This window comes from Rhinatrema bivittatum, chromosome 19 (genome assembly GCF_901001135.1).
Source record: "Rhinatrema bivittatum chromosome 19, aRhiBiv1.1, whole genome shotgun sequence".
NCBI lineage: Eukaryota > Metazoa > Chordata > Amphibia > Gymnophiona > Rhinatrematidae > Rhinatrema > Rhinatrema bivittatum.
In genome coordinates, this window is record NC_042633.1 from 29919976 (window position 1) to 29942758 (window position 22783).

At 46.2% G+C, this 22783-nt stretch overlaps 1 protein-coding gene across 2 annotated transcripts in view; it reads left to right on the forward strand.

Moving 5' to 3' along the window:
- Positions 1-22783, forward strand: part of CCDC105 (coiled-coil domain containing 105) — a 34961-nt gene that overhangs the window by 7816 nt on the left and 4362 nt on the right. For both annotated transcript variants that reach the window (XM_029584644.1, XM_029584643.1), the window contains exons 3-6: positions 3942-4046; positions 4127-4322; positions 14448-14614; positions 16427-16522. In XM_029584644.1, the coding sequence (XP_029440504.1) occupies positions 3942-4046; positions 4127-4322; positions 14448-14614; positions 16427-16522 (564 nt within the window). The remainder of the gene's footprint in view (positions 1-3941; positions 4047-4126; positions 4323-14447; positions 14615-16426; positions 16523-22783) is intronic.

Sequence of the window (22783 nt, forward strand, 5' to 3'; positions counted from 1 at the left end):
AGGGCTTGGATATGTCCCCTAAATCTGGACTGATCGACTGGGATGATGAGGAAGGGAAAATTGTGGTTCTTAGCTGCCAATTTTCTTTGCTTGATTCCTACCAGGCCAGGCCAGGATCCCACTTGTGTTTTAGCCTGTAGCTTGCTCTGCAGTATATATATCGATTCCAGGAGAATTTGGAGCTGTTTTTTCCCCCTCAGGCTTGAGGAGATCAGGCCCAGTTAAGAAATTCTCCCGTACTCATGGGGAGGAGGTAAGATGTCAAGATTTTGTTTTGTCTTTCTGCAGAAATACTGAAGAGCTGCAGGTGACACAAAACCCTATAATAGGGTGATGTCAGCAAAACAGCTCTCTGTTTCCATCTAGTGGTAAGAGAGCAAAACCCATGCATCGGAGTGGCCCGGTAGGATTCAAGGAAAGAATATCAACAGGTAGGATCTAGATTTTTTTTTTTTCTTTGGGATGGGACTAAGGCTCCACCTTGAACCATCATAATTTTGGATAAAAGGGGTAAATCCTAGAATCTCGTGAGAGGGCGGTACAGTTGTGATCAAGTTCTAGTGCCAACAGCCTGGATTGGGGAAACACATCTTGGTTTCCTCCATGTGCTGGACGTGTATAGAGTAACAAACGATGGCAGAAAAAAAAAAAAAAGAGAGACCCCAAAATGGTCCACCCGGTTTGCCCAGCAAGGTTGTTAGAGTTGTAACTGCCACTTTGTGCGGCTTACCCCCCCTGTGCCTGTGTTGACAGCTGTGGGTTGTATCTGTACTGGGACTGGATATACTTACCTGCTTCTTAAAATAAAATAAAGCCAACCCCAGGGACTAGGCAGTGTTTTCTGTGGGCCCGGATCATTTGCAGCTGTTTGTATTCTGCTGATTCCCCATTGGAGAGATCAAGGCAGCACGATCTTAAGTGCTGACAGGAAAATGTGTGCAGCCCCTTTGTAGGCTGTGGGCCAAGCCCAGGCAAGCAAGACGACACTGGGACACTCTTGAGAGGACAAAGGGGCTGGTCTGAAATTGACCCATGCTTAACTCGGCTAAAAGCACTGTCAGTTTTCCTTTTAGCCGAGTTAAGGGGAGGCATCCCTGAGATGTTTCTTTGGGGGGGGGAGGGAGGGAGGGGGGCAGGATTAGGACATTGCAAACATTTATTGCCTTTTTGAATGGATGCATGCTATTTTCTAGCCACATTTAGCCCACCAAAAAAAAAAAAAAGGCAGGAGAGCAAACGCTGTAGGGGCAGTTTTCAACTGGAAAGCGTACATGAAATGTATACAAGGTCCCTGGACGTGAGATATCTGTCCAAATTGGTTTTTGAAAATTGCCCTCTCTGGTGTCTCATCCTCGGGGCAGGTGCTGCTACTGGGACGCCTTTCAATTTCATTCCTCCAAGCTCTCCTCTGCAACCAAACGGGAGTGAGGCCCTGCTACAACAGTGTTCAGGGGACCCGATAGAGGAGAGCATTTTGCTGAAGGGGGTTCTCTGCTGTGAGCACACAGGAAAGGTGGCAGAGTACACTTGGGTAACGTGGCAGTACCCCCCCAGGAAGGGTGGCAGGGTGCTGTATAATCAGAAGAGAAAAGAGTGATTTAGTGGAGGTCTGAGCCTCAAGGCTCAGTTCTGGGCCCGGTTCTCTTCAACGTCTTTCTGTGCAAAATTGCAGAGAGATTAGAAGGTAAAGCGTTTGTCTGTTTTGCGGATGACGCTAATCTGCAACACAGTGGACACCCCGGAAGGAGTAAAGAGAATGAGAAGCGATCTAAGAAAGCTGGAAGAGTGGTCGAAGGTTTGGCAGCTGCGATTCAATGCCAAGAAGGGCAGAGCAGTGCATTTGGGTACGGCCATGCAAAGGAGTCTTACTTGATGGTGGACGAAACTTTCGACTGATGTGCATGGACTGAGAGAGAAACCTCGGGGCGATAAGAGTTTGATGCTCCGAAGATGGCGAAGCATTGTGTCAAGGCAGTGGCTAAAACCAGAGGGCTGCTCAACCAGAAGGAATAAGGAAGTGATAATGCCCCTGTACAGTGCATTGATGAGGTCGCACCTGGAGTACTGTGTTCAGTTCTGGAGACCTGATCTCAAAAAGGAGAACGACAGAATGGACAGGGTCCGGAGGAAGGCGACCAACATGGTGTGGGGTCTGCATAGAAAGGCTTATGAGATGAGACTGAAGGACCTAAATATGTAGATCCTGGAGGAGAGGAAGGGCAGGGGAGATACGATACAGCCCCCTCAAATACTTGAAAAGAATGAATGATGCACAAAAATCAAATCTGTTCAGATGGAAAGGAAGCTGAAAAATGAGGAGTCAAGCTATGAAACTCGGGAACAATGTCAGGAAATATTTCTTCAGGGAAAAGGAGCGCCCTCACCGAAGTGCTGAAGACAAGAGCAGTAATGGAATTCAAAAGGACGGGGGGTAAACACAGAGGACCCCTAATGGCTAGAGAATAGAAATGAGGTAACTCGTGTTACACCTAAAGCTTACATTTCTGCTTGGAGGGAACCTGAATGGAGCAGCAATTACTACCCTTAACAGAAGACATGGGGGTAACCTGCACGGAGAGGCAGTTACTGCCCTTAACAGAAGACATGGGGGTAACCTGCACGGAGCGGCAGTTACTGCCCTTAACAGAAGATGTGGGGGTAACCTGCACGGAGAGGCAGTTACTGCCCTTAACAGAAGACATGGGGGTAACCTGCACGGAGAGGCAGTTACTGCCCTTAACAGAAGACATGGGGGTAACCTGCACGGAGCGGCAGTTACTGCCCTTAACAGAAGATGTGGGGGTAACCTGCACGGAGAGGCAGTTACTGCCCTTAACAGAAGACGTGGGGGTAACCTGCACGGAGAGGCCAGTTACTGCCCTTAACAGAAGACATGGGGGTAACCTGCACGGAGAGGCAGTTACTGCCCTTAACAGAAGACATGGGGGTAACCTGCACGGAGAGGCAGTTACTGCCCTTAACAGAAGACATGGGGGTAACCTGCACGGAGAGGCAGTTACTGCCCTTAACAGAAGACATGGGGGTAACCTGCACGGAGAGGCAGTTACTGCCCTTAACAGAAGACATGGGGGTAACCTGCACGGAGAGGCAGTTACTGCCCTTAACAGAAGACATGGGGGTAACCTGCACGGAGAGGCAGTTACTGCCCTTAACAGAAGACATGGGGGTAACCTGCACGGAGCGGCAGTTACTACCCTTAAGAGAAACATGGGGGTAACCTGCATGGAGAGGCAGTTACTACCCTTAACAGAAGACATGGGGGTAACGTGCATGGAGAGGCAGTTACTACCCTTAACAGAAGACATAGGGGATAACGTGCACGGAGCGGCAGTCACTACCCTTAACAGAAGACATGGGGGTAACCTGCACGGAGAGGCAGTTACTGCCCTTAACAGAAGACATGGGGGTAACCTGCACGGAGAGGCAGTTACTACCCTAAAAAAAAAATGCTGGGAAGACTAGCTGAAGCGTTTTGATCTTTATCTGCTCTCCTTTATTAAGTTACTCGAGAGGGAGCTGTATGTAGGCTGCACTCCAGTCAAGGGGTAAGATGTTGTATGTAGTGTACCCTCCAAAGGGATGGCAGGATTTAGGGCCAAGTGGTATATATAGAGGTAAGGATGGTAATGTGTGTGGCATGGCTGAAGAGTGGGGTAGGTTAGATGGGTGGTAGTAATTTTTACAGTCATTTAATATGTCCCTTGTCCTACATTTGGAGGGAGAGGCCCTCATTGTGCTTATAAAATAGATTGGGGTTATTTTTTCACTCTGTCCTGCTAAAGAATTTTGGTTTAATACACCAGGGACACTTTCAGGTAAGACCCACATTCCCACCACCCCATGTCTCCAAATGCTGCCCCAAAAACAACACTTCAGGTTTGGTCATGCTCTCCTGTCACTTTGTATCTCCCCCCCCTCAGGTCTCAGACAGGGTTGATGCCCTTTTGGCTTCTGAGCAATTGCAGCTGTCAAACATCAAGAGGAAGCTGGATGAAGATCTTGGAAATGTCCACCAACAGCTACAGGTGAGACAATGTCAGGAACAGAAACAAGGGGCTGAATGTGAGGAGCCATTGCTTACTGACATTGCTGTTCTGTTTTACAGGCCCTAGACTTAATTCGTAAGGAGCTGAGAGAGTGCAAGCAGGAGAGGAACCGGGTACTGGATCTTATTAACCATTCGCTGACGGGGGTCCTTCAAGATCATGAACAAGAATTCTATTGGCGAAGGAGTCCCCCTTGCTCCTTGACACCGAAGCCTAAGCCACAGAAAGTTAATCCTTTTGAGCCCTTTAACACAGGTAAAGCCCCAAAGAAGGGGCCCTGCATACCAAAAATCTAGTTTGCCTATAGCGAGAAGACCTGGAGGGCCATATTCCAAGAGCTGGCAAGCAGGAAAGCTGTTCAGATAAAGTTATCCAGGAGGACGTATCCAGATAAGTCTTCTGCTAAATATAGCTGGATAAGATTAGGAGAGCCTTTCTTCCCTGACCAGGCTTGCCCACATACCAGCTACGTTTTACTGCTCCCCGGGTGTGCCTCCAGACGCGCCTCTTTTCATGCAGGTAAACCTTGTCGGGCCGATGTAATATAGTGCGCCCAGCCTAGCGCACAGGTTTACGCACATTTTGGATGTGCTAGACTAACACCGGATCAATAAGGAGATTAGCGCATCCAAAATGTGCGCCCAAACAAATGCATGGCCGATCACGCTCATCACATGGAAATTCCATTTTCCTAGCGTGCAGCCAGATGGACTCAGGACCAATGGGTTATGTGCTCCCTTGCTAGCAGATGGGAGACTGAGTCAGATTTCAAAGCTGACATCACCCTAGATATAAACCTGCAGTGACCTTAGCCATTCAGTATCTCTCCTTCTCCTAGCAGATGTGGATTTTGCCTTCCCTATTGGCAGCACAGTGCTCTTTAGACGAGGAAATTTTACCTTTAAATTAGAGAAAGATCAAGCCCCCTCTCTCTCCTACGGTGATACCTAATGGTCCCTCCCCAAGTTGAGAATTCCTGAGGCGATTTCCAAGATCCCTCAGAGCTGTGCCATGGTCCAATAGCCGGTTCCCGGCATGAACTTTGCTGCTGAAGCAGCTAAAAGGCAGCAGGTGCAGGAAGCCAAGCGCGGCAGTGACTGCCTATGCCCTCTCCCCCCGTAGCCGGAGACCGTCCCTTTACTGAGCACAGGTAAATAAAGAAGAACTCCGATTCAGAGACGTGGAAGGGCTTCGGTAAGGGAAGGGGGTTTACAAGCGGGTTGAGCAGCCTCCCGATGGGCTAGGCCCCACTTCAGACTAAATGGGCACTCCATGTGGCAGGCCGGGGAGACGCCATTTTGTGCGCGGTTTGGTGCGGCCGTACAACCAAGAGAGTTCTTAACATCCCTGGACCTCTCAGAGGCCTACCTTCATATCCCGATCCATCAAGACCACCAGTGTTTCCTACGCTTTGCGGTACTGGGCCACCATTATCAGTTCTGGGCGGTGCCCTTTGGCCTGGCAACTGCCCCCAGAACATTCTCCAAAATTATGGTGGTCATAGCAGCGGCACTGAGGAAAGAAGGGATCCTGGTGCACCCTTACTTAGATGACTGGCTGATCCGGGCGAAGTCGTTGGAGGAGAGCCTCCAGGTGACCAGCAGGGTCAGGTCCCTGCTTCAGGAACTCTGTCAGATCAAGAACATGGACAAGAGCAGTCTCGAGCTCTCCCAGTCCTTAGAGTACCTGGGAGTCCGGTTCAACACCAAGCAGGACAAAGTCTTCCTCCCTCCCTCAAGGATAAGGAAACTGATGTGCCAAGTGCGTCAGCTGACAAACACAATGTGCCCCAGTGTGTGGAGCTATCTTCAGGTCCTTGGCCTGATGGCGCCAACCCTGGAGGTAGTACAGTGGGTGAGGGCACACATGCGGCCACTCCAACGCTCCATGCTGTCACTTTAGAACCCACTGTCTCAAGATGATTTGCCTCCACCTACTGATGGAAGTATGTTCTTGACTCCAGTGGTGGCTACAGGAAGGGCATCTAAGCAAGGGTGTAAGCCTGTGCCCACCAAACTGGCTAGTCCTCACGACAGATGTGAGCCTCTGAGGTTGGGGAACCCACCTTCAGGAATTGACAACCCAGGGGCGATGGACCAAGGAAGATGCGCACTGGAACATAAACCGCATGGAAGCCCGAGCTGTCAGATTAGCGTGTCTGCAATTCAGACACAGGCTCCAGGGACAAGCAGTCCGCGTGATGTCGGACAACGCAATAATGCTAGCCTACATCAACCGCCATGGAGGAACCAAAAGCCACAAAGTGTCTCTGGAGATAGACCCCCTTATGGAATGGGCGGAGTTAAATCTACAAGGGATCTCGGCCTCCTAATTGCTGGAAAAGACAAATTCAGAGCAGACTTTCTCAGCAGGGAGAGACTGGATCCAGGGAAATGGGCGTTGTCAATCAGAGCCTTCCAGCTCCCAATAGATTGCTCCTAGTTGACCCACTGGCCACATCCCACAATGCAAAGGTCCCCCCGACTCTTCAGTCGCAGAAGAGATCAGCGCTCTCAAGGGATGGATGCCCTTGTCCAGACCTGGCCAGAGGAGGACTTAGTGTATGCCTTCCCTCCATGGCCTCTGCTGGGCAAGGGCAATGTGCGGATCTGGAGAATATTTGAGGCCTGGTGCGAGGAATGCAGGGTGCCCCTTCAGACGACCAAGATCCCCATGATTCTGGAGTTCTTACAGGACGACCTAAACAAAGGACTGTCCCTCAACTCCTTGAAGGTCCAGGTGGTGGCTCTCTCCTGTTTCAGAGGCGAAGTGAACAGAGCCCACCTGTCGACACATCCGGACATGGCCTGTTTCCTAAAAGGAGTTAAATACCTCTGACCACCCTTGAAGTGGCCGGTCCCCCTGTGGAACCTCCATCTAGTATTGGACTTCTTAGCAGGGCCTTCCTTTCAGCCGCTGTCTGCTCTGACTCTATGCCTGTTAATGCTGAAGACTGTATTCTTGGTGGTGATATGCTCGGCTCATCGCATCTCTGAACTACAGGCACTGTCATATCGGGAGCCGTTCTTCCTGTTGACTCCAGGAATGTTGCAGCTTCGCACCGTCCCTTCCTTCTTGCCAAAGGTAGTCTCAGAGTTTCACCTGAACCAGTACATTTCCTTACCGTCCCTAGGTAGATGCAAAGACTCAGAAAACTACCACCTCCTACGCCACTTAAACGTCAGTAGGCTGTTAGTACAGTATCTAGAACATACATAACCGGTGCGCAAGACGGACCACTTGTTTGTTCTTCACGGTGGAAGGGAACAAGGCAAAGCAGCTTCGTGAGCTACCATAGTTCACTGGATCAAGGAAGTGATCACAGGAGCTTATGTAGAGGCAGGGAAGCCTTTACCTTTTCAGGTTAAAGCTTATTCCACTAGGGCTCAGGCAGTATCCTGGGCGGAAGCTAAGCTACTTTCTTCCAACGACATCGGCCGAGCAGCGATGTGGTCTTCCTTGCACACCTATCCACCATACATGCAATTCTTTTGCAATAGGTTGGTCCTCTGTACTCACCTTAAGTTTCTTCCAACGGTAATCTCAGCTTTTCTTATCAATCAGTCCATCATACTACCTTCCTTCTTTCCAAGACCACATGTGCATGAAGGACAGAAAACCTTTCATACCTTAGATTGCAGATAGCTTTAGCCTACTATAAGGAAATAACTCTGTCACAGAGCCAATCTTCCCAACTCTTTGTGTCTTATAACCCTAACAGACTTGCTGTAATAGTTGTCAAATCTACATTATTGTCTAACTGGATAGCAGAATGCATTCAATACTGGTAAACCTGCCAAGGGGTAGCGATCACAGATATTTTGTCAAAGCTCATCAAGTGTGAGCGATGAGAAACAGAAGAGGCCATCTATTAGACATGCCTCTCGAAGACATCGACAAAGCTGCTACCTGGTCATCAGTTCACACCTTTACGTCCCATTACTGTCTGGACAACCTCTCAGGGTCTGACGGTAAATTCAGACAAACAGTTTTGCATAACCTGCTCTTGCAGCAGTCTGTTCTCCATGGTGGAATATGGGTTGTTTACTCAGTCTAAATGCTCTGCTGAAACTCTCAGCTTGGGATTCCCCAAGTCATGGCTAATTCAGCCTGCTTATTGACAGAAAAAGAAAGTTTGCTTACCATAAATAGCATTTTCCATATATAGCAGGATGAATTAGCCACGTGAAAGACTCGCCTGCCTCCCTGGAGAGTCGACTATCTAGCTAGGATTAGCTTTGATATTGACTGAGGAGGTTAATGAGGCAACACCCACATGGGAACTCCTGCACTACTACATAGGAGGGTTTAGTCCATTTGGTGCCACCAGATGACATCACCCACATGTCATGGGGAATTAATCCTGCTCTCTACAGAATACACCATTTTGCAGTAAGCAATCTTGCTTTTTGAAGATATCTGATTTACAAATTCTTTCTATAAAATTCTTCCAACAGACTATTACTATGGTTACCTCTTTTCAAGGAAAATAATAGAGCAGAACCACTAGTGGGTGTTGCTAAAGTATAAATACCTCAGCTCCTCCTCTTCTTTCTCATCTCTGTCTGCAATGCAGGCTTTCTTCCTACCCATTTTTGTTCTGATCCATTGAAAGGATGTAACAGAGTGGATAAGGAGAAATCCCATAACATCTTAAGGGACTGATTCTACATATCTGGACCAGTCTAACTTAAGGTACAGCACTGATAAGGAATTGTGGTCCCAGGGCGGTGCTCTTAACCTGGGGGGTTGAGAAACCAGGCCCAGAGAGAGCAGGGAGGCCCCAGGGTGGATGCAGAAGGCAATGTATGCTAAACCTGTCTATGACTGCCACAAAGACTGCCGAGGTAAGCAGCCTTGTCTTATGTGGTTCTGTGTAAACAATAAAGCCGTGTAAGGAACTGACTGGAGTCCAGCCTCCTTTTGTCTTCTGGCATATCTCCCAAGTTGTGGCTGTTCCCAAGTTACCAGATAGACTCTGATAAATCCCAAGCTGCCCACCCTAAGTAGGAGCACAGGCCGGAGACCCACTGGAGCAACAGAAAAGTGGGACTTAATTAAGTTAGTAAGGGCCAAACAGACTGAGGTTTGGTTTGGTTTTCTGGAAGAAAGAAAAAAAAAATTTTTTTCACCCAAAATGACCAGTTTGGAACAGGTGCTACAGGCCCTTGCAGAGGGACAGCAGCAGTTATAGGGGGCTCAACAACAGTACTTCCTAGGGAGTTTGAATACCCTACAGGCTTCCCTGATTGTCCTGCAGGAAAATGCAACCAAGCAAAACATTACCTTTACAGAAGCTTTACAAGCGATCACAGCCCAGCATACTCTGGCTATTCCCGTGATACTAAAGATAGGTCTGGGGGAAGACCCAGAATCTATTCTGGTAAAACTGGAAATGGACTGCCCAACCAGCTGAGAAATTTGCTGACAGGCAGCAGCCAGGTTCCTTTTCAGGCTGCATATCCTGATGTAAGGGCTAACTATGCAGATGTTGTACCCCAGAAACATATCTGCCTGGGTTCCAGCGAGGGAATCTCTCCTGGGGACAGTCCCGGAAATCTCTTCTACTGACTAAAGTAGAGTGGTACAGCCTGAAGGGAAGACAGGCTCAGAAGTAGCCAATATCTTCTCCCACGTGGTTGGGGGGGCATATCTATCAATTGTTTCCCGCCCACATGATGGTTTGTTCACCAACATTCACCACTGATCCTGGAGTTCACCATAGAAATTTTGGATGCCTTCTATCAAGCACAATTGAACACTCCATCATACAAGAGAAACAGTCTGTGCTGGATCCAAAAGCTAGCAGTCCGGACACAAAACGTCCAGAGAGAGGGCAACTACAGAGTCTGGACCCACAGGCATGCTTCCAGTATGGAGAGAAAGGGCACAACCCTAAAGGCTGCCCTTGGAGTGCTGAAAATGTTTTGGCTGTCAACCTAATCATTGTAACCTGGTTGACGGCTCATTCCCTGGATGTAGTAAATTTGTGGTCCCAATGGAGTTGGAGTAGTCCCCCACACAAGCTCTGGTGGACTCATAGAGTCTAAAGAGTCTTGTCTGGAGGGATCTAGCCAAAGCAATACCAATCAATCACAAGAAGACAGTAACTCTAACCCGTGTACAAGGGAACCAACAACAATACCCAACAGACTAGATTGTACTGACAATCTATACTGGCTCTATACTGGCTGGTCAGGCCAGTATAGAGGTTGGAATACTTCCTCGACTCCCATACCCCATGGTACTAGGATGTGACACAACTCACGTCTAGCCCAAATATCTCAGATTGCAATGAATCGTCCTCGCAGAAGAGTTCCCTGTACGAAGATTTGAATTTATACTGTGAGGAACCTAAGGTGGCTAAGTCACGAAGGCAACAACAAGGGAAGAAACACAATCAGTTCCAAGATTTAGGGACTGCTGTTGATAGCACCCCAGCAGAAGGGGGCAAGGAGGGTCACGTAGGTAGTTACAGCGATAGCATAGGCGATGACAAGCCAACCTTTTCCCTGTTCTAAAAGGGGGACGAGGGTTCCCATTCCAGGGAGGTAGCCATGGTACAGGTAGGCGCTCACCCTAGGAAGTTTGAGCTGAGGGAAATAGGATGTAACAGAGTGGATAAGGATAAGTCACAGAACACCTTACGGGACCGGTTCCACATATCTGTACTGATACACCTTAAATGTGTCTAAGCAAACTATTTGTATAGTTTCTCTTTAAAAAAGCTAAAGGTCTGTGGGTACAAAAGTACCTGTGTATTTTGCTGCTAGACTGTTTACTGAAAATTGCCCTCAATATGTGTAAACTCTGAGGTCCATATTTAGAAGCATTTAGCCAGATAACTCTGTTGGTAATGTCTTTGGATTTTGGCACCCAACCTGGGACAACATGTCTGTTTGGCAGCTGGATACCTCCATGCCCCTCAGAAGCAATAACCAACCACCCCTACCCTCTGCCTCCTAGGTGCAGTGGTTGTTGAGCCTGCAGGTCCTCATCCTGGGATGGTTCCTCCTCTGCTTTCAGAGCATATTGGTTGGTCAGTTTGAGGGAAATCTGAGTGGTGGTGTAGAGTCTGGTAGCTGTAGTAATCTAGGTCTAGCTATCATCTGGTCCAGTTTCACTGTCCCCTCTACTTGAGTTATCCATCTTTGCCAATTCATTAAGCATGTCATCGATGGCGTGCTCATTCTCCCAAATGCTTTTCACTCTTGTCACCACCTCTTTGAGTTTCACCATCTGTTTCCTGAGGGAGTCAATCTGCAGCCATCTTTCACACTGAACCCGCTCTCATCGTGGATCAGGACATCTGTCCGGACAGCAATAGAAGTGGTAACAATGGCAACAGCTTTGTCGATACAGGGATTCCCTGGCCTTCCTTCAATAGTTGGGAGCTTCTGCTACCCGTTGAAAGCAATGAGAAAGACCTTCCAACATCCCTGCCTCTTCCTCAGTTGTCCTGCAAGTAAGATTAGCTAGGCTGTAGATCCTAACTTCCACTTCCACCCTTGAAGCCCTGCTTGTAGTCCCTGTTTGCTTGCTTACTTGATATGCTTGGAAGTATAACGTCCTTATCTTATTCTTTTATGAAGTATGCACGTTTATATTGCTCCCATCTATTGATATTGCAGAAATCTACAGTGGCGTGCAGCGAAAATTAGTACTGAGAAACTCCTACCAATAAGAACACAAGGTCAGGCAAAGGAGAAAAATAACCACTTCTCCTTTATACTCCCACTAGAGAACTCTTATCCTACCAAATGGCTCTTCTCTCCTCCTCTAGATTCGGCCAGACTGTCCGACATGAGGCTTCGTGCCTTCTGTTGTTATATTCCAAACACCTGGAGCAATGTACCACTACCCCTCCGTCTTGAGCTGTGTTACCTCACTTTCAGGATACAATTAAGGCATGGCTCTTTTGCCACACCTTCCCTTAGAGTCCCCCTTGGCAGAGACACTGGGTTTTTCGACCTCTCTACCTAAACTGCCAAGTACGGACTCTGACTTGTATACCCCTGGCCTCACAATGCTCTCTAGTGTAAATTTGCTAGGGATGTTCAACCCTACATTTTTTTCCCCCTTCATTTTAGGGTTTTTTTGTTTAATTTGATTTGTTTTTGGGGGGGGGCGGGGGAGGAGGGGAGGTTTGGTTCAGTTTGTTTGCAAAACGGAAAAAAAAAGGTAAACTAGAAAATAATCTCTGAAAGAAAAATAACTGAAACTGCTATAAAAATAAACAAATAAAGAGAAAGGCCTCTAGTGGCACTGAGGCCTGGTCTCAGCCCTGAGATCCGGCCTTGCAGCCAAGACCCGGTGCCAAGGCCTGGCTCCATATGTGTTTATCGTCTTGTCCTTGCACTTGGAGGATGGCGCTGGAGTGATGTCACTTTAGCACCTTCCATCGGTGTGGCCGGCGCCATATGGCTTGGCTACACATTTCTGGGGCTGCATATCACAGTGGCAGCAGCTGCTCCAGAGGAAGATGCTATCCTCCCAAGCAGATGGTGTCATTTTTCAAAGACCAGGACAAGAAGATGATGTGCGGAAGCCCAGGGCCGGGCCTCAGGACTGGGTCCAGGCCCACTGCCCTGAGCCCAAGCTTCGACCCTGAGACCAGACCTCTGGGCCAGATCCAGCACTGAGGCCTGGTCCTTGCCAGTGACCCATTTTTCTTTTTAAAATGCAATGACTACAAAAACATCTAAACATTTTGGGGTGTTTTCATAAGAAGCTAGTGTCAGTTTATTCTGTTCGAAACAAACCAAAAATGGCTTAATCCGGTGCAGTTTTTGTATTTGTTAAAAATAAATACACATTCCTAAAATTTGATTCAACTGCGATTGCAAATAACCTTCAAGCACTGCAACCGTTAAAACTTGATTGTGATCTGCCTTGAGGCTACTCGTGGAATATCAAAAGCTATAAAAACATATAGAAGAGCCTTTTCTGTGTAGAAATTTGTATGTATTTTCTTATGCCTACTGCTGAGGAACTTATGCTGATTCCTGTAACTGATACACTTGATTTGTAATGGCTGTGTGTGTGCTATGTATGCCCAAAATTTTACTAAATTAAAAAAAAACAAACAAAAAACAAGAGGAAAATATAAACACATTATAGGCAGCAGTGTCACTGAGAGACGAATACCTCAAAAGGGTAAAGCCATGAAAAATAAAGAGAAATGCTCAAAATCTCAAGTTGAAGTACACTGCACTACATTCTTAAATTCATATTCTTCAATAATAAATTGAAAATGGCAGTAGAAGCACTGAGGACCATATTCAGAGTCATGTGGCTGGCTAACTCAGAAGTTAGCCTGCTAAACGAATATTTGGGCATATATCTGGCTAGAATTTAAGCAGATAAGTTAGGGGAGTAACTGGGTGGAGATGAGTTAGCCAGATGCCTTAGCTGGCTAAGTGTGATTGGGCCAAAGAGCTGTCCTAAAGTTAGCCAACTAACTTTAAGATAGCCACTATTGAATATATCTCCAAAGTTAGCCGGATACGTTTATCTGGCTAACTTTGCTACCGGGACTGTGCCTGAATATAGACCTCTATGTATCCAGGCAAGAACAAGATGGCCACCAGCAGGAAGTAAGGACCATAGAGCTGGAAGGCATCAACCGAGAGTCCAAGGGACCTACTGAGGCCCTCTGCTGATGGGAGGCAAGAAATGCCCCTTGAGGCCTCACAGATATAGGGATTTGCTTACAACATTTGATCTTTGAATTGGCTTGGCTTTCATTTGGTATGTGGGAAGGAAAGACTAACAACCTCCGTAGGGAGATGAGAGTCCCCTACACTTGTCAGTGAATTAATCCCTCAGTCATGATCCTTGCAGTATATAAAACAAAACTGTAGAGGGTAGGCATACTATAGCGTTAGGATGGGGAGACTGTGCCATAGGATGGGACTGAAGGGCCCACATCTGCAAAGAACAGACCTGGCATGGGGTGGCAGTTACAACTCTTAAACACTTTGCCGGGCAGACTGGATGGATCATTTTTGTCCTTATCTGCTGTCAGTTACCAATGGGGGTAATATTCAGACACTGGCCGGCTTGCAAAGTTAACCAGCTAAACTCATCTGGCTAACTTGGCCAGGATATTCAGTGGCACGGCAGTGCTGCTGAAGAAATCCAACTGTTGTGAAGACAGCCGGATAACTTAAGTGCGCATTCCAGGATCGAGTTATGTTATCCAGCTAAATTTTAGTCAAATAAGTGGCAGAAATAGTCAAAAGTTGGTATTTCGCCAGATAACTCCCGTTATCCAGCTGAATGCCATTGACTATTGACCCCAACGTTACTATTGTACCGGCTACCAAGAGGCGATGGGCACTCCCTCTCCAAGACTGACATGCTTCTCTTGTCACCCAGAATGCAAACAGGTCATTAACATGGTCTTACCAGTATGTGACCAGTCCCAGAATCTGCGCAGGAACATCCGAGAGCACATTAAAGAAGCGCTAGCTCTGCAGGAAGCCCTAAACAAGTCCATCAATGGCAGCCTGAAACAAAAGACAGAGGAAACCTTCATACTCAAGGTACAAGTGCTCTCGTCTCCCCATCCCAACAGCTTATGCACACCTACACACACAGGCACAAGCCTAATTCATCCTGCCACAAAATACAATTTTCAAAGGGTTTAGGAGGCTCATTTTGAAAGTTAGGCAGCTAAATTGGCCTTTTGAAAATGTGCTAGGGCTGCAGGCCCTAGATACCTACATTTTAGGGGCCGAAAAAGTGGGTGGCCATAGAGTGAGTTATGATGGGGAAGGACTGATTTTCAGTATTGGGCACCAAACTTAGGTCCCAAATCAAGGCAAATAAAGGTCTAAAGTTAGGGACCTAGAGGCCAATATTCTTAGAAAACTTGGAATGGATAACCTACTTGACCGAGCGTAGACCAGGGTGTATTTCAGCCGGCGTCTTCCTTGCAGATGAATCAGATTCCAGAACCAAAATAAGGGAGGGGGGGGGGGGGGGGGGTGCTTTTTCCAGCAGATGAAGAAATGACGAGTTATCCGGGATAAAAACCCCGCTGAAAATCCTGGGTTCAAGTTTTCCGGCTCCCTTCAGCAGGATCCTTTAATCATAAGCAGCTAGGTTTGGAATATTGTTGGTTAGGTTTAAATCTATTCAAAAGAACACAGCTGCTTAGATGGGGATGGCCTATTTAAAAAACCCAAAAGTGGCGTGCTGGCCCCCCCATCCTTCTGCTAGCATTTTACAAATCATAGTGGTAGGTGGTCCAGGGCTGGCCCCCTCCCCCCCTAGTCCACCCTCCTAGTCCCTTTTGAACACCGCTGGGCTTGCGGCCCGCTCCTACCCGGGTCCCGGCTGGCACTTTCTGCGCCGCTATGGATGGGACCTGCACTTGCAGCATTGCTCTCGATAAACCATGCAGCACGCGCTGGCCATGATCCGGGCAGATGAGACCGTTTTTCCGGAAGGTACCGGGAGGGAGGCAGAAGAGGAGCGGGCGAGGGGAGAGAGCAGGCCAGGCCCTGGATCCCTACTGCTCTTATTTGTAAAATGCTTTCAGAAGGGTTTGGGGGGGGAGACTTGCCCTAGCAGGGAACTTTATTTTATTATATTGTTTTACATTGACTCGGGGCCTGGGATTCAGGACCCCACCCCCATGCTCTATATTTTATATTTTACAGGCCCTTACCATTTAACCAGCTATGTTCCTGGATAACATTAGACATGTTTAGAGTTAGTTCATTTAAGCAGTCTCAAAGTTAGCTGGCTATGTTTCTTGGCTAACTAGTTCCCCACCCCAGAAGGCCCCCCCATAAAGGCTCATTCTCTGTGGACAAGCAGAAAGAAAGCCAGCCACACAAGTGGGTGACGTCATCCGATGGCGCTATGCCGGAGGCCTGCTCTCCCCAGAGCTCAAAAATGCAAAGCTCATTCTGAGCATGTGTGGAACTTCCTGCGCATGCTCAGAAAAGCTTGGTCGCTCTGGCGCCATCGGATGATGTCACTCACTCTGCTGTCTGCAGAGAACACCTGCTACAGCTAAGCAACTTTGCTTTAATTATTCAGCTTAAGTTGGAGAACCCTAAATCTAGGTGAATTTTCAGCTGAAAATAGGAGCCTAACGTAGGTGGCCTAAATTCAAGGTCTCAGCTTTTTTTTGGGGGAATCTCAGCCTCCTGATCTCTATTCTTCCTCTTCTCCACCCCTCACACAGATGCCGCTAATACTGCATCCAATAACTCTGCTTTGCACAGTTCTCTGCTTTGCAAGGTCAGCCTCTCTCTTCAGCCCGTTCTATCGCGCTCCTGTTTTGAGACCAGGCTTTTATAGTGCAGCCATAATCTTCTTTCCCTGTTGTCATGCTCCTTTAGGGACAGCTTCACCTGGCGTCCGGAGAAATGCGAAAGATGAAGCAGTACTGCCAGCATCTCTATGACAACATGGATACCATTAACGGATTGTCTTTAGTAAGTAAAGAGAGAGTGGAAAGGTGTAATTAGCACTGCGCCTCCTTGTTGAGTTTTTGTTCCTGTACTCCAACATCCTAGGTTCCATGCCCACTGCCCCCAATTTCAGTTGCAGCCAACGTCACAGCCTCCTTTATTTTAACATGAAACCATTTTGCTTATTTTTGCATGGCTTCGAATCTTCTTTTGCCCCGGTTCAATACAACGAGTGGCTTCTTAGATTGTACTGATGTTTATGCCCTGTTGCACTTTCTGGCTTGGTTTGCGTGTCCCACCCTTATAACGTTTGAATGGCTGAACCTAGCTCGACCAAACTTGATGTGGAGCTAGGTCTATTGCAGGGGGAGCGAACATTAGACCTTTCCAAATCTGGGGAATGCGTTGAGGAAACGGGAGGGACAGAAAGTTGCACATTTGTTCTCATAAAAAATGCATTCGGACCAGAAGCGGGTCTGGATAGAAAATGTTGCTCCTTTCGCTCGTTCAATTGCTGGTCTGTATTTAGATGGTAACTTTGATGCTGGTGCTCGGGAGCACATATAAGCGCGTATACCGGCTTGCGCCAAAGGATGTTCCCATTTTATAACATGCATGCACGTTATAAAATAGGCTGTACGCACGAACCTGTGCGCACAATTGTATACGGACGCACGCAAATGCCACCTCTACCACGTAAACGGGGGGGGGGAGGAGATTTTTGTAGACTCATGTGCCAACACAAGTACCAGTTTCCCCAGTTTGTTCCCAGTTCACCCAGGTAAAGGAGAGCCTTCCTTTTACCCTGTTCAAGATGGGCAAGGAGGCACCCGGCTGCTGGGAAACAAATTCTTTAAGGATGAGTCGATTATTTTCAGGTTTGTTATTGTCTCTCATAGTTTGAAATACTGCATTTCCTGGAAGATCATCCCAATCCTTAGGTGAGAGGGCTTCTATGCAAATCTGAGAATGATGACTTGGTTATCCTTTCTGGACAGGTATCTCCCTGACGGAGAAATAAACAGTTTAGACATGGCTTGCATAAGGAAGTGCATTCATCCTCCTGTACAGTAGTGATGAAGGTATTTATACTGATTGGTTCACACATTTTGTCAACACAGATGTCACTTACTATCACCCATCCTAGGCCGAGGTGATGAGAATAGGGAGCGTTGAGTAGGTAACTGAGCAGCTGATGAACACTGTAGCCCCAGGACATCTTGGCCAAGGAGGAGTAGGATTCGAGCATCAGGATCTAAAGGCAGGAGATGTTTAGCTATGGATCTCAGATGAGTATGATGCCATGCTGCGTCTGGCATAGGAATTTCTCTCCTGTTGTTTGGTAACTGGTTGCATTCTAAGAGCATGGAAAGTCATGATCTGATGTGGACGTCTATCACAAATCCCTTTGTTCTTCTCTTGCACATATTTAGAGGATATATGGGAACTAGGTTTTTCTCACGTTAAACTCAAAGAACTCTGACCTCGCCAGGGACCGGTTGCTTTGATCATCCATGATAACGTACATCCTTACTGATCTCTCGGGCTGTCCCTTGGGCTATATTGTAGCTGGGCATATCTTGGAACAGGACCTTCTATCCTGGCATTCTCCACAGACTTCAGTGCATTTGGGTGTGACTTTAGGTACCACTGCCTGTGCTACACTGTTCTCCCTGCGATGCTTCACCATGGCGGGAGCAGCATTCTGAGAGTTTAGGCTTGCAGCATGTGATTGGAGGGCTGTGACATGTCTGCACACTTAATGACTGCCTGAAGAGCAGCACCTGTAAGAGGTTCCCTACTCTTTGAGCAAGTTTTTACATTGTTAGAATCCTTTCCCTAAAACCGCATCTTTTTTTTTTTTTTTTTTTTTTTTAAGAGGGTGAGGTTTTTTTGGTTTTTTTTTGTGTATAAGGCATTGCTCTCTGGGCCTCTATCCTCTCTTTTGTTGTGGAGAGGGAAGCAGGGGGTACAGACATAGTGGGTGACACCTCTGTCTTGTGTACAGATATGGGTGGGGGGGGGGGGGGTGTGTTTCATGTTGTTATCATACCTTTTAGTTGATCTTCCATCTCCAGGGTGGTTTGCACTGGTCTTGTTTGTTATGTCATCTAATGCACCAAGTTTAAAACTGTTAACTTGCCAAGAGCCTTTTTACAACTGAACCCCATAGGAAATGAGACGGTCCCAGGCTGCTTTTGGATAAAGAGAGCAACAGGAAGAGGAAAAGAGAACACTGACAGAGAGAGAGAGAGAGAGAAAACAGGAAAGTTCCAATAAGGAGCTCAAAAGCATTCAATCAGAAAAAAGCTCCACAACGTGCAGAACCTAATTTAACAAAATCCCATAAGCTGACACCAGGTGGCAGCAGAATATAAAGAAAGCCAACCTATACCTCCACTGCAGAAGCAGAATAATCAGACAGTATCATAGTGCCAATACCTGCTTGTTTAACCTGGGAATATAATCAATATGAGAATAACTGTTGTGCGGTTTAGAATAATAAGTCCAGATCTTTTGGATGTCAAACCCCCAATAGGTTCAGTAGCTGCAGTTTTTTTTTTCCATAAGAAATGGCAACCTCACACTTAAAATTGTTTTGTTGTTGTTTTTTTTTTTAAGCGGAGGGGGTTCAGCATCCTTACCCGATTCAGCCACTAAATTGAAATCTCCTCCCAGAATTACAGTATATTCTGGAAATTGCCTTCCCCTAAATCTACTAAATGAGAGAGGACGACATGCAGTAGAGATTTGGTGCATTCATGTTCCAAGAATCGGGTTTCTTTTGAAAGAGGGTGCCACTAACCAGCCCAAAACATCTTCTCAAGAACAAAAGGGCGATTCTTACGTATTAATATAATGATTCCCTGTTGTCTATTTGAATAAGAAGCACAAGCAATCGGTCCCCACCCAATCTGTTGTAAACGTCATCAGTGAGCTGTTTTCTGTAAAAGCACAAACTGAGCCTTCTCAAGTGAAGGATGATCTTTTCCTTTTAATAGGCGAGTGGACACTAGCCACATTCAAACATGCTATGTTTATATCGGACATCAAAATGAACTTTGGAATGGACTATATCAAGTGGTAATAATCATATGGCCTTAAGCTTGGATGTTCTCCAGCATAAATAGCTGAACCTTGGTAACTAGATTGTAGGCTAGGACAAAAATCACAGCAAAGCACAATGGGACACTTCAGCTCCAGTACAAACATCACTTATCCCCACCACAAGGCAAAGACCTGAAAAAAATGTTAAAAACCCAGCACGCCATAAAACGGCATATTCAAAAACTCTGCTTCTTCTTAAGTCTGAAGACACATGGCCATCAAGAATCCAGGCATCTCAAGCCAGACAGTAAACCAAGTGAAATCAAATAAAAAGTCCCATTCATGTTGATTTTAACCTTGAAATCCTGAAATCAATATGTTAAGTGAGCTTGAGAGATTCAAGAAAATATAAACAATGGTTAACAGCCATATGTGCCAAATCAAAAGTTTGGTAGTGAAACTTTTATGTTCCAGCTATAACAACAGTTCTAAGTTCAACAGTCAATAAACATGGGATCCACTTTTATACCAGCACTTTGCCCAGAGAGTTATGCAAAAGAAAAATATAATAAAACATTAAAAAAAACCCCCCACTTAATTATCACTGCTGAAAGGTCTCTAGTTCCAAAAAATTACTATAGCATACAGCCCAAGTAATGTAAAATAGAGCAGCCATTGCTGCAAAATTCAAGGCAACACAGTGAAAAGAATTAGACCACAGTTCAAATCCGCTGTGCACTCTGTCCATAAAAGGTATCAATCTGCTCCTTTTATTGTAAGAATAAAAATCTTTACTATCGCAAATAACTCATAACAACAGAGCAAATTGTAACCCTTTATGATGCAGCTCCAAACAGATAAGAGTGAAAGCTTTGTGACTTTCAGATGCTTTAGTCATTAAATAACAAGATTTTAGTGCCGTTGTGTCAAGCTTCCCCTTTTTCTCTTCGCATAGTTCAAATGTTTCATGATCACAGGCCTCGGCATAGCTACATTGTCTCACTCATCCAGTGAGCCTGCTCCAACTGCTATGGGTTCAGTTTCCAAGGGTAGGTCTAACGTCTCAGGCACAGGCAGTCACACTTCTAAATCGTATAAGCTCTTGATCGGAGACTGATCCAATTAAGCCGATGATCTGCAGATTATTTCTCCTGCCAGAGTTTTCTTGGTCTTCAATTCGTTCCATCAAAGCAGCATTTTCCTTTTGTAAGATGCAGCCGGAAGAGAAATATGGTCTGATCCCAAATCAGTAAGTTTAGCAATGTGGTGTTCAAATTCATCTCAGATTTCATTCGTTGAAGATGAATTTGCTCAGTCGGTCTTCTAACACTGCTGAGACATTTTTTGGAGATTTCGTTTATCAGATCTTGAATGTCCAGTAACCGTGTTTAGGCCACACGTGCCATCTTGGCTTCAATACCTCTGCTTTTCTCATGTGCTCCCCCATGGCAGTTTTGTCAGCATTCCCCGGTAGTAAGTCCGCAAAAAAACACAGTAGTGTAGTGCTCATAAATTCATAGCAAAAAATGATTTAAAGAAAAAAAAAAAAAAGCTGTACAGATCCCGCTGGAGCTTCTCACCCTCACACAATGTCCCTGCTATCCTGCATCACCAAAATTCCTGCAGGGTTTTGATCTGTTTCACAACGTGCCTGATAGCAGAGAGAGTTTGTGACACAGAATTTGAATGGGATTTTGGTAGGGTGAGTGCTAAGTTTCATATTTTCCGGCCATCCCTGTTCTAATTTTCCCCATTAACAACAATGAGGTAGAGCAAGGACTTTGCTAGAGGTACGGAAGACATAAGGTTTAAAACAGGGGAAAGGAAAGATTACTTGATTTAGTCACCTGCTAGGTGTACGGGGATGGGTAACATTCCCCGAATTAAAACCTAAATACGAATTAACCCGAAGGGGACTGGTTTGCAGATTTGCAATTATATTCACCGCCGAGTGGGTAAAAAAGGGCTTCTGTGTTTTTGAAAAGTGCCTGCCTCGTAAAGGGCTCATTTCTCGAGCTTACAAGATTATGAGTGGCTCCACAGATGGGTTACTGCAGCATGAAAGGCATGGGGAAAGGATCTTGAATGCACAGTGGATGAGGAGAGAGACAACGCAGGTAATTCCCAAATAGTTGCCAACCAAAACGAAAAAAACAAAGGGAATTTAATCTCTCTAAACAATACTAAATACTTTTATTACATCTCTTCACGTTATGTTTTACATTTTAACATGTTATTCTTTACAGTTTATCACAAGATTTTTTATGTATGTGTACCAACAAGCGTTCTGCGATACAGTCGCAAAGCAATAGCCATAAGCCTTCAAAATCTCCAGCCCAACCTCCAGAAGCTTCCATGCACTCAACTGAAAAGATCCACCATCCAACCTTCTACCAGGCCTTCTGCATACTAGCCCAAAATAAAACTTCCTGCTCAACAGTGTCTCTTACAAAGAGGGAGCCCCTCCTAATCATTCATGTAATTGTTGCATTTCTGGCCCTGCTGACCCCAACCATCACGAAATGGATACAATGTATACAGTAACAGCTTTGGAATGTATCCCAAAGAAACTATGTGTACAATAGTTTCAGAAACCCTGATTGATACAGTGTAGACGACAAATGGGATTGGAAAGGTGTCCTGGAAAAACAATGGGGGTCGGTCTTTTTACACCGACCTCAGAGGTAGCTTCAGCAGGGGGATTTGCACTAACTCACCCAAGCCATCTGTTACCATTCCTTTCAACCTCTTGCACTAAACAGTAGATTGAAGGCAGGGGGGACCTTTTCTTTGTGGATTCGATTTGCAGGTTGTCCCTTAGGCTCACGAATAGGCTCTAGCACATGCAGGACTGAAATGCCACCATCCAAAATATAGGGTGAAATATTTAAACAAACTCTGTTGGCTGTAAGCGGAGTTCAAGGGATTTTGTCGGCACTTGGCTCAATTGCCGACCTGCTTGCTGCTTTTAAGAAGCTCCGGACCCGCTCCAATTTAGATTTCAAAAGTTATTTATCAATTGAATACCAGCGACACTCTCAGCGAATATCGAACGCACAATACCATGCTTGTATAGACCTTTCCACAAATACAAATCTCAAAAAAGCCCTTTTTTTAATACCAGGTTTAAGAACCGTTTCTTGGCCTTTAAGGAGACTCTGGCACGGCTGTGTCTTAACTTCTCCTTCCAGGAACCGGCGGCATTACTACTTAGAATGCGCAGAAAAAATGAGGAGC